General features: G+C 37.0%; 1 protein-coding gene across 1 annotated transcript in view; it reads right to left on the reverse strand.

Annotated features, from left to right (window-relative positions):
- The window catches only part of LOC114663059 (meiosis inhibitor protein 1-like), a 51,481-nt gene extending 32,977 nt beyond the window's left edge, over positions 1-18,504 (reverse strand). The window contains exons 1-6 of the mRNA XM_028816827.2: positions 18,455-18,504; positions 16,949-17,164; positions 10,637-10,760; positions 7,577-7,627; positions 7,125-7,198; positions 1,103-1,208 (exon numbers count right to left, since the gene is read on the reverse strand). Of these exons, the coding sequence (XP_028672660.2) occupies positions 1,103-1,208; positions 7,125-7,198; positions 7,577-7,627; positions 10,637-10,760; positions 16,949-17,089 (496 nt within the window). The 5' untranslated portion in view covers positions 17,090-17,164; positions 18,455-18,504. The remainder of the gene's footprint in view (positions 1-1,102; positions 1,209-7,124; positions 7,199-7,576; positions 7,628-10,636; positions 10,761-16,948; positions 17,165-18,454) is intronic.
- Positions 18,505-19,442: the final 938 nt, after the last annotated feature.

Genomic DNA, 19,442 nt, shown 5'->3' on the forward strand with positions numbered 1-19,442 from the left:
TAAGTCCAAAAACGAAATCAAAATTCAATGCGATCCTGAAGAAAACGTAATTCCAAATATTGTTTTTACTGAAGTTCAAAAATAAAAAGGAAACTAATGAAATAGCAACAATTCCAAGAAAAAAAAAATCGTAAAAGTGTGTATCCGGAAAACCAAACACGGAGGTTAGTGAGCAAAGCGAGCAGGGGGCGTAGCCCCCTAGTTATAAAATATATTTAGAAAACAAAGAAGGAAAATACTGCCAAAATGTAAATCTTTTCCATTAAAATCTATTTAAATCACAAAAGCAGTAAAGAAAGCATAACAAGAAATATAATGATAATATCAGATTATCAATACTACTGCAAATTCGCAATGCTTTCAGTATTCATGATATTTTCAATGTAATGAGGTGAGGCAATTAAAATTGATAATATACTTGTAGTAAAAAATTTAAAATATATCTCATAAAGGACACTAGCAAAATTTTATCTTGAGTACAGCATGCATCCTGATCTGGGACACTACAACAACTACAAAAACTGTGAACCTAATCAAGATTCATATTCATCAATGACATCACCAATAGACTACCAACACAGCAAATGCTTAAACATGCTGCAGAAAACATAAATGTAATTACAGTACCTTAGTGTCTCACGGAAGGCTTCAGTTTGCTAAAATGAAATCTCTAAAAATCTTAAAATAAAACATACTTGGATATCGACCTTCACATCAACTTCTACTCATGATTTCTTAAGAGTATACACATGTCAGAGGCAGACTTTACTTTCAAGACCTAGTATACACTTCATTACTACTGGTAAACGCTTTAGCATTTATTTCAAACTTAATCAGAGAAACAATAAAAAAAATGAAAGGATCTCATTTCTTGTATTGTTGGAAATTTCATTTTTCATAATTCTCAAAGTCTGTACATGAAGATTTAATCACTTTGTCACTCAAAGGAAAATACAAAATAAGGTTAACAAAAACTAATAGGTACACAGCCTGAGATTTTATACTTGCATTACTCAAAGGAATATTTTTTCAAAAGATCTTATAAATGATATTTAATTTTTAATTAAAAAGTAACACAGGTACTGCTTTAAAGTAGATTTACCACAATGTAATGACAATGGCTCCACCAAGGCTGGAACAAGATCCAGGAGTTTACCAAGAAAAGTAAATGTGGGCAAGCAAGACCTTTTATTACTGTTGTTGGTGATCTAAAAAAAATAAACAAAAGTTGCCGTAAGTTTTAACAGCTTGAAGAGGACAGTGACTAAGATATCAATTTGTTTTCTTAAATAATTTAACACTGGCACCCCATTCAGTACTGGTTCCTGACATTCACCCAAAGCTGGAACAGACAGCACATGCAGTAAAGGTTCCTGACCTACATAAAGTTGTCATGATAAGCACTGGTACCTATGATCCTGAAATGAAATAGGCAGGTTCAAAAATGGATGGAGGGATTGATAATGAAATGCAGTGTAAAAACTCTGTCAAAGTACAGTTATTAAGAAGAAAAGGAGATTGACATATTTGAAAAATTCAAAATATGTATTGTATACATGTATTAATATAGTTATTGAATCATTTGATATTTTTTTCCTTCATGATTTTGTTGTCTGTTTAATCAGATTATGATATTAATCAAGCTCATTCAACTTTCAGTAGTATCTGGTGTTTAATAAGACATTTTGCTATATATATATATATATATATATATATATATATATATATATATAAATATATATATATATATATACATACAGTATATATAAATACACATACACATACAGTGCATCCGGAAAGTATTCACAGCGCATCACTTTTTCCACATTTTGTTATGTTACAGCCTTATTCCAAAATGGATTACATTCATTTTTTTCCTCAGAATTCTACACACAACACCCCATAATGACAACGTGAAAAAAGTTTACTTGAGGTTTTTGCAAATTTATTAAAAATAAAAAAATTGAGAAAGCACATGTACATAAGTATTCACAGCCTTTGCCGTGAAGCTCGAAATTAAGCTCAAGTGCATCCTGTTTCCCCTGATCATCCTTGAGATGTTTCTGCAGCTTAATTGGAGTCCACCTGTGGTAAATTCAGTTGATTGGACATGATTTGGAAAGGCACACACCTGTCTATATAAGGTCCCACAGTTGACAGTTCATGCCAGAGCACAAACCAAGCATGAAGTCAAAGGAATTGTCTGTAGATCTACGAGACAGAATTGTCTCGAGGCACAAATCTGGGGAAGGTTACAGAAAAATTTCTGCTGCTTTGAAGGTCCCAATGAACACAGTGGCCTCCATCATCTGTAAGTGGAAGAAGTTCGAAACCACCAGGACTCTTCCTAGAGCTGGCTGGCCATCTAAACTGAGTGATTGGGGGAGAAGGGCCTTAGTCAGGGAGGTGACCAAGAACCCAATGGTCACTCTGTGAGAGCTCCAGAGGTCCTCTGTGGAGAGAGGAGAACCTTCCAGAGGGACAACCATCTCTGCAGCAATCCACTAATCAGGCCTGTATGGTAGAGTGGCCAGACGGAAGCCACTCCTTAGCAAAAGGCACATGGCAGCCCACCTGGAGTTTGCCAAAAGTCACCTGAAGGACTCTCAGACCATGAGAAAGAAAATTCTCTGGTTTGATGAGACAAAGATTGAACTCTTTGGTGTGAATGCCAGGCGTCACGTTTGGAGGTAACCTGGCACCATCCCTACAGTGAAGCATGGTGGTGGCAGCATCATGCTGTGGGGATGTTTTTCAGCGGCAGGAACTGGGAGACTAGTCAGGATAAAGGGAAAGATCACTGCAGCAATGTACAGAGACATCCTGGATGAAAACCTGCTCCAGAGCGCTCTTGACCTCAGACTGGGGTGACGGTTCATCTTTCAGCAGGACAACGACCCTAAGCACACAGCCAAGATATCAAAGGAGTGGCTTCAGGACAACTCTGTGAATGTCCTTGAGTGGCCCAGCCTGAGTCCAGACTTGAATCCAATTGAACATCTCTGGAGAGATCTTAAAATGGCTGTGCACCGACGCTTCCCATCCAACCTGATGGAGCTTGAGAGGTGTTGCAAACAGGAATGGGCAAAACTGGCCAAGGATAGGTGTGCCAAGCTTGTGGCATCATATTCAACAAGACTTGAGGCTGTAATTGCTGCCAAAGGTGCATCGATAAAGTATTGAGCAAAGGCTGTGAATACTTATGTACAGTGCATCCGGAAAGTATTCACAGCGCATCACTTTTTCCAAATTTTGTTATGTTACAGCCTTATTCCAAAATGGATTAAATTCATTTTTTTTCCTCAGAATTCTACACACAATACCCCATAATGACAATGTGATAAAAGTTTACTTGAGGTTTTTGCAAATTTATGAAAAATAAAAAAAACTGAGAAATCACATGTACATGTACCTATTTTTGGTTTTGCTATCAGGGATAAGAATGTAGCTGTGATCTCTTTGCTAAAAATTTAAGAAGTTGGCAAGGGGTATCTGGCCAAGCAAAAGGTAGGTATGCTCCAACGTCAAACGTTGCCACTGCATTTGATCGTGTTCAGCTCTGACGGGAGAGCGTCCCACGTGTGGGAAGAAGAGCACATGGCCGTGATATCTCTGCCAATGAGCAGCTACCCTCTAAAACACATGTAGCTGTGATCTCTCTCTCTCTCAAAAACATCAAATGTTACTCTTTAGCAATCACTAGATGATAATGTCTGCTTAACAAACAGGTATTGCTAGCTAAGCGGAGGCAAAGTACGCTCCAACATGTGGCGACAGTTAGAGCGACCGGAACGGAGGCTGGCGCATGAGTCAGGATGGCCCTGCCCAGGCTCCCTACTCCTGAGGTCCCGCCTCCCCCTCCCCTCGGCCCGCAGCCTGTCTCTCGGATTCGTGGGAATAAATCGGTGCCACAACCGAACTATAATACTTACCGCAATGAGATAAGTCATAAAATTAACAGGAATGTTAAAGAAAATTACAGGAAAAAACTCAATCTAAATCTGTTAAGTAGTTCTCTCATGAAAAGCGGACAGACATACAAATAGATGTTGGACTTTATTTATATATATATATATATATATATATAGAGAGAGAGAGAGAGAGAGAGAAAGAAAGAGAGAGAGAGAGAGAGAGAGAGAGATACAAAAGATAATAACAAACAACAAGATCATAAGAGCTTTGTTGACTTTATCCCTCTTACTGAAAGAGGCACTTAACTTACGAATTCTGGTCTTTCAATTAATGTATCGAATATAGTTAAGTTCTGTTGCTAGTTATTCAAGGTTCTTCTGTTTCCACAATAGTATTCAATTGCTCATGGTTAGTCTAGGCTGGGTTAACATCCCTACACATGTGGGAGAGTGTGTGCTTGTGTGTGTAAAATGCTGCTCTGCATTTTCCTATTGGATTTAGGTCAAGAAACTCATAATAAACTTAACCTTCACAAGGTTATCTTTCAGATGCAGTGACACCAATACCATAATACATTAGGAAGCGTCTGCTATGTATTAACTCTTTTAGGGCAGATGTTGACTTTTGTCGACAGGAGGGGTTGAGGGCGCATGTCGACAAAAGTCGACATCCAGGGATAGAGGGCGACAATCAGCTGTTAATGGCGACAAAACTCACTGTCACGTCACAGGCATTCCCTCTGTGCTTGGAGGAATGCTAGACTTGTTGACTCAGCAAATGATCCTTGCGTGTGCGTGAGTTGCGAAATGTAAACAAATACAAACAAAGACAAGATGGCATCAACATCTCACGAGGGAGCGAAGCGAGTTGAGAAAAGAAAATACTCGGCAGATGACATTTTGCGCGTTATCGCGGAGTCGGACTCTGATTTTTCAGAGTCGGATTTCATAGACAGTGATCAAGAGACTGAGGAGCTGGCATCAGCCGATCGGAGACCAGCCGATGCCGCCCCAGCTGCTCAGCTGAGCGCATTTGCGCTGCCAGTACACCTACGGCAAGGTTCGCATGGGAGGAATACCCAGAAATTGATCCATGGGAGCCGATCTGGCTACCTGACTTCACAAGAAGGCACGGCTTGCTGCTGGACACAACGGATTACAAGCCGCTGGACTATTTCAATCTGTTTTTTCCTGAGGCAGTTTTTCAGCTGATATCTGAAGAGACAAACAGGTATGCAGAACAATTTTTTGAATCGCGGGATGCGCTCGCTCCGCGTTCTCATTTTTCGAAGTGGAAACCCACAACAAAAGACGAGATGAAGGGCTTTGTGACATTGCAGATAGAGATGGGACTGGACTGGCGATATAATTTCAGGGAGCATTGGTCCACACGTACTTTGTCACCTGGTGGCTTTGGACAGGTTATGCCGCGTGATAGGTACGTGCTGCTGCAAAGCTTCATTCACTTCTGTGATAACAAGAAGCAAATCCCAAGGGGTGAGCCAGGCTATAATCCCATGTACAAAGTTCAGCCCCTGCTTGACATTGTGGAGCCGACATATAAACAATTTTATCAGCCTGGCCGTGATTTGTCTGTTGATGAATCAATGATAAAATATAAGGGACGGCTTTTTTTCCGACAATATATGCCAGACAAGCCCACCAAGTATGGCATAAAGGATTTTGTACTGGCAGAAGCAAACACTGGTTTCTGCCTGAAAGTAATTACTTACACTGGAAAGCATTCTTTTCAAAGAGAGAACTGTCCTTTGACAAGTCAGGTTGTGCTGGAGCTGCTTCAGGGATATGAACATTTGGGACATGCTGTGTACATGGACAATTTTTATACATAACCAGAATTGTTCATGGAGCTACAGAGCAGGGGAATTGGAGCTTGTGGCACAGTCAGGGTGAACAGGAGACACATGCCTTTACAGTTGAAGCCAGACAGGCTGAAGATGAAAAGAGGGGACAATCCTGTTTTCATGCGGGCGGATAACTTGGTGGCATTGGCATGGCATGATGTCAAACGGGTCACTTGTCTTACTACAGTTCACACCAACAATTTATGTGAGAAAACAATTCGTTCAAAGGGAAACCCAGAAGGTAGGAAGCTGGACAAGCCTGTTGCGCTTGAGGAATACAATTGTAAGATGGCTGGAGTTGATCGACTGGATCAGATGCTGGGGTCATATGCTTACGGCCATAAGTCCACCAAGTGGTACTACACTGTGTACCATCGCATGCGTGAGATTGCACTCACAAATGGACATATATTATTCAAACAGGCAAACAGTGACAGAATATGACTGCGGCAGATTTCCGCAAGAAGGTGGTTGACAGCTTGCTGGCAGAATATGTTGGAGTGCCTTTGGCAAAGCGAGGAAGGCCAGCACAAAGAGCAGTGCCAGACAGGCTGACTGAGCGCCACTTTCCTGCCACATATGAGGACAAAAAGTACAAGCCTGACTGTGTTGTGTGCAGCAATAGACAACTCAAAAAGAGGCACCAGTGCAACACATATTGTACGCAGTGCAACGTGGCAATGCATGCAATTGGCTGCTTTGAGCGTTATCATACTTTGCAGGACTTTGCTTTGTAACATGTACAGTATGTGAAATAATATGTTAAATTATATAGTATGCAGGCTCATACAAAATGCAAAACAGTTATATTAGTCAAAAAAAAATATTTTTTGTTGATTTGATATGTTAAACAATTGTTTTGTGTTCTTTTTTTAAAAAAGTTAGTTTCTGGAAAAATATTCAGCCCTGGGAGAAAAGAAAAAAAAAATTAGCCTTAAAAGAGTTAAGTAACAAATAATAGTTTCCACTCAAGAAGATCCATTTTTATCAAGATCTTTTTATATCAAGTTAATTGGGTAACTCGCTTATTTGTGACTCACCTAATAAGGAACTTTCTATCGTTTTGTATTAGTATTTGGCTACTAACTATATAAGGCCTACTTTGAAAACAGCCAATAATTTTAGTGTAAAAATGATCCAAGTGGCAATATATCTGTAGTGTATGTTTAGCTTCCATGTTTGAATGTGTTTTCAGGTCTCAAATCACTATAATGTCATCACTAATTTGAAAAACCAAGGCTTACGTTTGAGGCAGTTAACAGGTAGTTTTTGTGAGAAATAAGTGATGCAAAACAACTATTCTGTCTGAAACAGATAAGACATGACTACAAAATAAAAGATTTATTACCTGCTTTTCACACTCCTCCAGAATGCATTTTATAAATCCCTCTGACTTTACCTCCACAATAAGCTGCAAGAGAACTAAACACAAGAAGATTACAGAAAGAAAAAAAGACATTCTCATCAAAAATTAAAACATCACCTTAAGGTATTTCAGAGTGAAAGTAGAAAATCAGGTTTTGATAAACACTGAAATGAAATCAATAGAGCATGTTCTTGCTGAATACATTAGAGTCTCTTTCACTCAACTAATAGAGTTTCTAAAACTCTTTAAAAAAAGGCCCCAATGACTTCAAGATATTTTCCAGATGAAAGGCCATTTAAAATATTTATCAGCTGAACTACACATTACTACTTACTAATCCTAAGACGTGAGTTAGGAAATAACATGAGAACCAAAAATTGAACAAAGATACTTTTATTACTTTACAATCACATTAGATAGACTGTTGGACAAACCTTGAATAATCCGCTCTAGCATAGCAGCATCTTCAGTCATCTGCAGCATTCCTAGAAAAATTCAGACTATTATGACAAGCACCTGAGATATACTTGGAACAAAGAAAAAAAAAAAAAAAAAGTGAAAAAAAAAAAATGTATTTGGGCATATCTTAAAAGCAGTAGCACATTGCTTTAATTAGCTGCCTCTCAGCTTTAGTAAGCTATTGTAGAAAAATAGTGTTAAAAAAATGTTGGATGGATAATTAATGGGTAATAAGGTAGAAAAGTAGCCTTAATTGTTGTCTCAAAGCTACAGAAACATAGTTCTGCTTCCCATTCCATTTACTACGTTTAGAATTTAGACACTCTTCTTGTATACAAATTTATACCACATACAGTATACCTGTTTCCCCTCATACTCTAATTACACATTAACAAATATTACATTAGCACTGGACTGTAAATTGTCTCAAGAGTACGTAAGAAAGGGTATCTGCATAAATATGACAAATGACACAACAGCATTCCTTCAAAGGTTGGTTCAGTTTCCAGTGCAGCTAGGATTGCTACAGCATCCCAAACATTTTAAAGGAAATTGTGGATGGATTGAATATGCTAGGTGCAAAAGGTTTAAAGTAACAGAAGAAGATTCTTTAGAAATGGCATGCAATGTATCACAGTTTAAATTTCTGATTTCATTTTCACTCCATTTTCCAATGACATGGTGTATAAAGGCAGAGTAAGTCAAACTAGTCTTTTCTATCTTAACAGTCAGAAGCATCTCTTTTTAAGGAACTCCCAGGTGTTTCTAAACCACTTACTTAGAGATGTAACTTATCAGATCTGATTTTGAGTGTCTAACATGATCATAATGCCCAAACCAAAGGAGCCCTTAATCCACAGGACCTTAAATGGGGATGTACATGTAGAAGTTTTGTCCAAGACATATGTTCCAACTTTATCACCTCTGCTATTTACAACTTTAGCAGCACTATGCCTACAGTATCACTCTATTTACCAGTCTCATTAATGTCTTTTGCCTCAGCAGTTAATAAGACTGAGATGCCGTATGTACTCGCGGATAAGTTCTTATCTTTCTGGTATTTTATAATGTCTGTTGTATAACTCGAATGTAGAAAACTCACACTATTGGTACAAGGGATTATGATATGCTAACATTCACCAGAGAGAATAAAATAACCACAGAGTACATTGCCATTATTTCTATGTGGGTGCGGCAATGCACTGTATCAGTGCGTACTCCTAACCTCTCTCTCTCTATTGAATACCCGAACTATTCCGAAGCAACATTTGCACTGAATGTGTTTTTTGTATCTCACACCCTCATACACCTTTATCATAAGGGCACCCCTTATCTACGATGGAGCGTTCGATCAAAAGAAAATATGAAGCTGGTTTAAAATTAAACGTCATTGAAGTAGTGAAAGAAATTGGTAACTGCTCTGCTGCAACAAAAATTGATGTGTCTGAGAAACTGATGCGAGATCAGAGGAGGCAAGAAGATGTATAAAAAAAAAAAAAAATTAAGTGTCGCATTTTTGAACAGGCTTATGTACAAGTCGGGGTCTGATTTTATGATCGATTTTTCGGGTTTCAAGACCCGACTTATACGAGAGCATATACGGTACTTAAACTGCTCCACGCTTTTCCTGGAAAGAAATATGATGTATAACTTCCAAAGTGTGATTCTCATCCTAATCATGCCAGTTATTTATGAAAACACTGACGCATACAAGAGATCATGGTGAGGTGACACCAAGAGGACATTATCATCTGTAAATAGCAAAGATTCAACCTGTTATCAATAAATTGGATTACTAGTGGGTTTCAGCTGACCCTAAAATCAAACACATAACAATCATACAGAGAAAGGAAAATAATCATGCACACTGCTGGTAGACTCCATTGCCTGCTATAAATGGATTCAACTTAAAGTTATTAAGGCAAAGACAAGTCCTCCTGCACAAATACTAAACCAAATGGTACATAGCAGTAGCCAAATGGACCCAAACTATTGCCAAAATACCATTAGATATACAGCCATATACCTTCTTCAAGTCCATAGAAGGTATTGAGACTGGGAAACTCCAATTCCCCTGAAATATTTGTGTAAGAAGACAGACATGGTTCAATGGTCCACTGTTCATCTACCAGACACCACTCCCAGGGTAGCTGAGGTATAGGCATGTTATTAACTCATTGTCTTATATAACATTTTAAAAATAGTTAACCACCCCAATCTGAAAGTCTTGATACATTGAATACATATTCCCCAGCAAAATCAAAGATACACCCATCACAATATTAATTTCAGGCCAGATCTCATGCAACTGTTGAGCTTTAACCACCTCAATCAACACATTTTGAGAAATTCACCTAATCCAACCGAACATTTTTGACACTGCTTTCTCTGAAAAGGGCACATCCACCAGGCTTACAACATCCTGAAAGTGCTAATTCTGTGTGCTAAGACTGAGGAAGTCACTTGGATGAGTGATGTAACATATCTCCCTGGAAAAGAACTGTCCAGATGAACCGAATCAACTTTCTAGAAGTATTATACAAATAGACAAAAACTTCACTTTAATAAATACAAAAATGACCTCTTAATGAGGTATTAAAGATGGTGTCTTCTATTGTGTTACAGTCATTTAGTTCTTTAAAAGTACACATTAACTAAAAAAAAGAAAAAATACGGTTGTTAGAGGCTAATATTAGCTAAAAACAAATACAAGTTTCCAACATGAAAGGAGAAGAACTGAGCTAGAGTGGAATTAAAGAGATCCAAGAGCTCCTCAGTGGTCACATTTTTGCATACAACATACTATGTATTCCTGGTATTGACTGAAGAAAACTTGCAAAACAGCATAGGAAGTTAATTTAAATAACAATAAATGTGAATAACTATGATTTAATATTATGCTTTATCATGACATTTTCCCAAAGCAACCACTACATTTATAAAATAGGTTTAAACAATTTTTCAAAATCAAAGCAACAAACTATTTTGGACCCCGTAACCAAAAATATTCCTCCAATATTTCTTGAAAGCCTTACCTAACAGTGTTCCTAAAAAATGTGCATACACACGCTCATCTTGCATGAGGAGGTCCACTACAACAGCGGCAAAGCGTGATGTGAGATTTCCAAAACATGAAAGAATGTGTTTCTTTCTTACAATCTGCAGTTAAAGAAACAAATATTAATTTATGCCGATTGAACCGTTTAAAATGTGATTTAACACACATCTTAACCACCATACACTATTCCTATATATCATTGTCACTTCACCATGCGCTGAAAAATACTAACCTTCTTGATAGAGGTGGGCGGTATGACCAAAATTCTATATCACGGTATTTTTCTAAATTCTGCCGGTTTCACGGTATTAGATGGTATTTTTTTCCCCATGCATGAGTGGATGTTAACCACATTTTCTACTGCAATTACTGCAGTAGACTGGCTAAGAATAACCTATTCGACTGTTATGAGAATTGAACATCGTACAAAAAGACATTTTAATGTGCACACAAGTATTAATCCAGGTTTGCATGGCCCCATAAAGTGATAGTTTCCAAGGGGGTGGCACTAAAGAGAAGGAATCACATTGCATGACAGATGCAGTCAAAATATAAAACCTTTTAATTGAACAAATTTTGCAAAAGCTTAAACTATGATTTTGACAACATATTTTCAACCATCCAAAGAGGCATTTAGACTTAGTAAAATATCCAGAGGTGTTTGTCAAAAGTTGGATTGCACTGAACACGTCTTAGAAAAGGAATAAATAGTAAATATTTTTGTAAACCAACTACACTTTCTGTTAATGTTAACAATCTCTGTCCACTGACACGTTAAAGTGACTTTTTAAACAATTTTACCATCATTAAACTGCATAATATTTAAACTAATAAATAATAACAATAAAATAAATAATAGTATTACTGATAGTTGAACCATTACTTCAAGGCTTCAAGCCCAGGTGCATTACACAGTATTCACCAAATTAAAATAAAATAAAACAAGTGCAACTTGGTGATGACATCTTACCAACTGTACCATCATTTAGGCAAACTGCATTAATATGGACCTTGCTTCAAGCTAAGCTATATACATAAATAATAAAACTGCAACTTGCATTTATAATGCTGTTTGTGGTATAGCCCTATGGAAGCGCATTAGGGCCACTGTGAAGAAAAAAAAAATAGGACACGGAAGAAAAAAACAAACTATATGTCGAGAATAAATTCAACATGTTGACTTTATTCTTGACATTTCCACTTTAATGTTGACGCTAATGTCAAGATTAAAGTCGACATTTCCACTTTATTCTCATAGTTTATTTTATAATTAAAAGTAGAATGTTGTAAACTAAACTTCATCCTAAAATCAATGTTTAATTTACTAGATTTTCTCAAACCCCGTCATAAGTTAATGCAGCACATCAAATACTTTGTGTTAAGTGTTCCCCGACCCAGTCGTTAATCACTATGCTTCTTAAACTGATTTCCTCCGCACTAAGAGCAGGCACCTGCAGCAATCACCGCACAGAATCCATTCACTTCATGATATTCCTGCTCTCTACCAAAACCCCAGTTCCTATCTTTCCTTTTTCTTTCTCCACATTACCAATCACCACACAATAAACGTCTTTGTGAAATTAAAACTAGTTATTAACTTAGCCGACGGAGTGTTCAGAACTTTAAAAATATCTTCGTTATACATGTTTAATTATGCCATCCATTCACAGTTGCGCCCATCTCTGAACAAGTCGCCAGCACATCGCATGAATGAATACAAGCAAAACATACACTAGCAAGTACAAAAACAAGTACAACTTGGCTTACAGTATTATCCAGTAGTATAGAAACAGTATTTACACATCTGACCTTTTAAAACTAAAGTATCTCCAGGCGACGGACGTGACTCCTTTTTTTCGGCAAAAGTTCTTCTGTTGTTCATGTTCAACTTTATCGTCGGCTTCAGTTTCAGAATGCTCTCTGTCCATTTTTCACATTTCACAGAACTTTAATTTATTTGCGCATTTATTTATTTAATTTTGTCCGAAATAGTCCTCCATATACCTATGCTACCGCCCACTATTTGGTGGTGTAGCAGTGAAAAAGAGCCCTAGTGCAACAAATCTGTGTTTAGCGGTGTAGCAGTGAAAAAGGTCCCTACTTGAACAGTTTCCCGCTGCGCCACGTTCCGAACGTCGTTTAGGCAATTTAAACCGGTGTTGCGGTATAAGAAAAATCCATATCATAAAAAAAATAAACAGTTTTCGGTATGAACCGGTATACCGCCCTGCACTACTTCTTGACATTCAAACGTACATTACACTAGCTATGCATTCTAAAGTGACAAATTATATGCAGAATCGAAGACAAGAGCAAGCATAGTATGCAATACATGACATACACAGTCTTGTCTGAAATATAAAGTCTTATTCATACATTTTTGCTTTTTCAGATGATCACTGATTTCATGCATTATTAAATTCTTTTAATTAACAGTACATTTTTAAATATAATTCTGATGATTGTGTACTACCTTAGTGTTGAATCTCATGTTCCACAAACCTGTTTCATTACTTCTCTAGAGCAGGGGTAGGCAACGTCGGTCCTGGAGTGCCACAGTATGTGCAGGTTTTTGTTCCAACCCAATTGCTTAATTAGAAACCAATCATTGCCAATCTCAGACCTTATTTAATTTTATGGCTTGTTAGTCTGTGCAATGTAAGGCTTTTATATCGTAGATTTTTTTCCTTTACAAGGATATCATCCAAATGATTTGAAACCTAAAACAGATCATTTTCAGTCTGTCACATTTTTCTATTAAGTGTTTTATTAAATCAAACCGTGCATGATGAACACACACAGATGTAATTGGAAAAAAGCTAGCTGGAGAACTGCTGGCTGCTTTGTCTTTTACATCTTATTGCTAATAAGGAGCAATTAAAACACTGAATGCAGCAGTTTAAGATTGAAATAAGCAATTAAGGTTGGAGAACCTTAACAAGCGAGACCACTAAAATGAAGCATTAAAATGTCACTTAAGCAATATGTGCTTCATCAGCAATAATTGAGTTCTCGTTAAGGAACTGGGTTGGAACAAAAACCTGCACATACTGCGGCACTCCAGGACCGACGTTGCCTACCCCTGCTCTAGAGTATAAAATAGCTGAAATGTTTTATACAATTCATTCATGCATTTAACTTTCTTATTTCAATACATTGGGTGCCAAACATCACTCTGGAAACATCAAGCACAAGGTATATGTCAAACCCTGATAAGGGAGCCATTCCATCACAGGGCAATTTCACATACATCAGGCCTCCTTACAGTTACCTATGTATCTAAACAACATGTCTATGAGATGTCATAGAAAACTCGAGTATCTGGAGGAATGTTACACAGGCATGGGGTAGCATACAAATGTCACACAGGCAGGACCAGGCTGAGATTTGAACCTGGAAATCTGTACCTGCAAATCAGCAATGCAAACCACTATACTAGCATACAGTCAAGTTTATTCTATCCATAAAAAATGCATAAAAACATATATACTGCATAAGTTTATTGAAAATGGTTAATCAGTATTAAGCGCTACAAAAGACCAATAGACTTTATGTTCCATGACCATTTATGATCCATGACCAGTATTATTAATACATCAATATGACAAGCACAAAAAATGTTTTACAATTTTGCATACAACTGCATTTTTCTTAAAGAAATTGTTAATACTGGATTCAGAACCTTTGGAGGTAGGGTATGGCAAGTCAATAATGTAATAAAGTAAAACTCAAGAAAATAACAGTAATATCACAAATTACATTATCAAACCTAAAAAAAGAAAAATAAACATTAAACTTTACAAGCCACATATAGCTACACAATGTCAAGACAGCTGAAGAAGAACATGACAGATACCATATAACTAACTTTAGGAATGTGCCTCACATTGGCCAACTGGACCAGCCATTCTCAACCTTTTGTCTTCTCCAGTACCCCCATGTAACATGAAAGTCATAACTGGCAATCCCCCAAATATACAATTATTTCTCTTAACAGTGGGGATTAAAATTGATCGATGCAGTAATTCAAAACTGCAAATAGTGAGAAGACCCACTTACTGAATATCAGTTGATTCATTTAACTGGGGTGTATTTTTTTTCCTTTACAAGACTTGTTCAGTCAAATGACTTTTAATATCTTGTGCCATGTTATCATAGAAAGTTTTTTTTTCTGCACAACTTTCATCCAGATGTCTTGGTGGTGAGTAATGAGGACCTTGCCAATTGGGTAGAGCATTTTGCCTATCAAGTATGCCATTTGTGCTTTACAAGAAATGTTCTTATTATTATTATTTAGGATTTTCTGTTGACCAGGTAATTTTCTGTCCTTTGGATGACAGAATTAATTTCCTTTTAGTGTGTGGATTGGGCTCACCATTAATAAGACGGAACGTAAACCTACACTTTAGAAAATCAGTTTGGTATTTCTGCTTTGTTACTTGCTTTTCTGGTAAGTGTGTGCTCTTTGCCTTACATTTCTCATCATCTTAAGAAACCATTCCAATCAATCTATTAGATTTCTAACTTAATAATGACAATCTTTCTTTTAATTCTTTTAACTTAGGCCAGTTTTCAATCTTGAATTCTAAAGGCATATAAAGGAATTGCTGCAAGAATGAGTGAGGGTTCTTTGAAGAAATGTCTACAATGAAAGTAAGACCACTATCTACAAATTGGCAGAATAAAACCATTTAAATGACAAAATACCATTGAAACACTTTATGACATTACATTACACTACTACATAAGCTTTTACTGAAGAATCAAGCCACTTCAGACACCCCTAGAACTTCACTTATGTCACCACTTTAAGAATCACTGAGTCTGACAAGTTACTGAGCATGACTGGACTGTTACACTCTCCCCACATTGAGCTAATCTGGGTCAATGCACCAATTGTCTCTGCTAAAAATTTCATTCTCTGGTGTCACCAGCTAAACACTGCAAGCCCATTACAAACTTGCATCTTTAAGATTAGAAAGATGATATCTCATGGTAATGATCTTCTGCCTGCTCTGTGGAAAGGACAGCTTCTAGGCTGCAACAGCACACTTACATGTTTATGACATCATACTGGCTCGCTCACAGCCCCTCAACCCTATACTATTATAGGACTGAAAGAAAATGTTTCAACTGTAACAGTTCTGATCAGGTGTTGGCAAGCACTACACTGCAAGAGTGCAGCAAGTCTAACAATGTAAAGCAACTTTAGGCCTGAAACATATCTTCTTGAATCATTTTACTCCTTACTTTCACATTCTGCCATAACATCCTGAAAGGGTGAATTTGGTTTTATCCAAAATAACAGTGCATATATATGTATTGTTTTGGGATAACATAAACTTACACAATAGTAACATGAGATTCATTTTCCATCTACTTCCATCAACATAAAATTGTCAAGTATCTAACATTCACATCTTCTGAACGTGAGAGTTGACCAGAGTAAAACATACACGTACACAGAATAATCTACAAACCCTGTTTGGGTTCAGAAGCTTTAAAGCAGCACTATCATCACATTGTGCCACAGTGAAAACCTTATTTAAAAGATATTCAGTAAGAGTATCTACCATGCTGGACTTACACATGGGGGTGCTGTTCAAAAGACCAAATTAAATTTTATTGAATCTTGCCATGAATATACTGAAAAGAAAGTTCTGGGAAGGCCACCTTTTTTGATACGCAAGTCTAATAAAATGGCTTGTGTCCAGAGCTGTTTTGTGGATCAAAAAGGGATGGACACACATGCTACTCCCAACCCATAATCTTCAATCCTTTTGCACACACTCATAAAATATAAATACATACATTGAAATATTTTAATATAGTGACTCATTTTTGCCCCCACCACAAACCTACTTGAGACAGCCTTACTTGTGTCAGTACCACAAACTGATTTCAAGTCTATTATGTGAACTACTAGTACCTTACTTCCAGTTGACGAAAGGAAAAAAGTAACATGAAATACTCTGCAAATCTCACTGGGTTTCTGTATTAATAACATATCAGATTTGTGAATATATTTAAATTTAAACATATTTAACGGCATATATTCCAGTACTACTTTTCCATGGCTCAGCTGAATTTAGTGATGTATAAAATTGCTTAGCAAATCCCCGGGTACAGTTGCTTGGATATGAAGATAAATGTTATGCATAACTCATATCAGGTGGATGTAAACTTTTAAATCTACTATAACAAAAGCAGAATTGTTTGTGGATTCGTAAATAATAAAAAAATGCTTTATTTTTTTAGGATGATCACTAAAGATTTAGAAAAAGTTTACCGAGAGTGTTTGGTCCTCGAGCATCTCCACAACACAGGCTGTGCACAGAAGACAAGAATTGCCGGACATTTCAACAACTGCTGTCCATTTATGGTCATGCCTATAATGAATCCTTTCACACAAGATGCTCGTATCTGCCATTGTTCAATTTGGTTGGTTTCTTTTCTTTATCTGTTTGGTGAATTTTCTCTTTTCCCGTTTGTTGTCTTCTACAAACTGCATACAAAAAAAACTGCATCATTTTCAATTCAATTATAAACAAAAAGTACAGAATCTTAAGAGACAAGCTTTGTAAATCATGTTAATGATACTTTCAGGCTTTTGTTTAATTTCTACATCTATTTGGTTTCTGAAATGCACGTGTTGCAAGGATAACGAGCATATTCTGCCAGCTCTGGGTGAAAGGCAGAAATGAACTCTGAGCAGGGCTTGTCCGTCCATGTGCTCTGCTAAATTATTTGGATAAAACAACCCAAAGTGGTGGTCTTTAAGGCTCCAACATTTAAATTAATATTCAAGAAAATATTTATCCTTTCATGCTGCCATTTATAAAATTCAACTCAAATTGTTCTTTTTAAACTTCTACTTTGAGCCAACAGCACTATAAAAACTGCGCACAAAAAAAACAAGGACCACACCATAAACACGAAACTGAAATTTTATTTCACTTTAAATTCTGGACATTAAGAAGCATGTGCCAGCACAGTGTCTACAACTGCTGCTTCACGGATGTAGAAAATTGGGTTTAAATTTAAGGTTGTTAACTGTGTGCAGCTTGTACTTCTCAGTGCCACAAGTCGAATAATAACTCTAAACTGCGCAGGTGCGAGTGTACACGCGGCCTCAACTTCTAAAGTTTACTCCTGCCTTTTTGCCAGTTCTGCTGGTATAGAGTTGGGTTCCCAAAGACTTAATAAAAGGGTTAAGAAAACTGGTGAATATTTTATTTGGAAAATATAACACACCATATGCGTAAATTTAAAAAACGATAGCAGTGAAACCTCCCCCACGGAGCCCAACACTAGAATGGGTAGGGGGAAACCTTATGCAACATCCCCTCAAACATGTTATCAATTCGTCAAAACAATTCTACGTATGTATTTCTGTAATATTCCAATTTCTAGATTTTTTATCCCAATAAATATGTTATGAATTCGTCAAAACACTTGTGTTTTCCTTTGTCGTGTTGACTATTGCTATATTAAATTTACTCTGATGTTTAAATGCCACAGACAACCGAATTAACACTTGGAGTCAAGTTCGTGGGCATAATGATTTAAACTTAACGAGGCCTTAAGCTCTAAAAGCTGTCTACAACAATTACATTAAGTAGTTACTGTGACTTCACTCGACACAGTAGGGTAACTATAACCCACGTTAAACAAAATAAGCAACGGTACATAAATTTAAAATGTATCCTTTTTAAGCCTCTGGTTAAAATATAGCAGATTTGTCTATAACTGAAATATGAAACATTTATATAAAACACCAGAATTTTAAAATTACACAGCGTTCTCCATGCTTCTGCGTCAAGCTTGCGTCGTGGCAAAGCCGCGTAGGTAGTCCCTAACGCATGCGCGCCTTTTCCCGTTGGTCACATGACCTTTCGGGTCGCAATCAGACACACTGATTGGTAGAATATTTTCACCCCAATTCCACCCCAAACCCCCGGCTCCCCCCCCCCCCCCCCGGCTCCCCAGTAGTTTATGAGTCCCGTACTGGTTTGACACCGAGATAGCTAGTTTAACCATTATAAGTTTGAAATTCTTAATCCTCCGTACATGTCAAGCAGCACTTTTCGTATTTCCTATAATTCTTTTTTTACTTCAGGTTTTGTTTACAGTGTGCCGCGTTCTAGATTTTTTTTATAAACGTCTAGCGTATATTCTTTTATTTTTTAACGTTGACGGTTTTGTGGTGATTTTACGAGAGGGAATTTTTAAGTATATTTCAAGCGTTGTCTTGGTTTGCACAATAACGATCTAGCTGCTCTTATAATGTTGTCGCCATTGCCCTTCCTCACTGCATCCAACTGAGACCCTTTTCCAAAGATTGAGAAGTAACTTAATTGGATCTATACAACTGGTTATATTATTTGGAAAAGTTCCTATACTTTCTATTGAAGGAACACTTTTAATGTACCAAATAAGACCATATCACCGTTATACTGTAAGCGTACTCGCGTGACTCTCGGCTCAACAGACTTGAAAGACGCAAAGTTTAAATTTTACAACTTCTCAATTGCAAAAAAAAAAACCTGACCCCAGTTATCAAATAGGGCAGCAACAACACTTACATGTTTCGTCTCTAATTACATTATATAGGGTGTCTTAGTTACGTTATTTTACACATTTGGCGCAGAATCAGACGAGGTCATACAAACAGTAATGTTTTTGCGTTTATATGTAATCCTTTTTCTACATCAAGGTGCAAAGTGATAACAGCCATTTCAAATTTGATATTAGTATTTTTTTCTTTTAAAGTTTTAATAATT

Source organism: Erpetoichthys calabaricus, chromosome 12, assembly GCF_900747795.2.
Source record: "Erpetoichthys calabaricus chromosome 12, fErpCal1.3, whole genome shotgun sequence".
Lineage (NCBI taxonomy): Eukaryota > Metazoa > Chordata > Cladistia > Polypteriformes > Polypteridae > Erpetoichthys > Erpetoichthys calabaricus.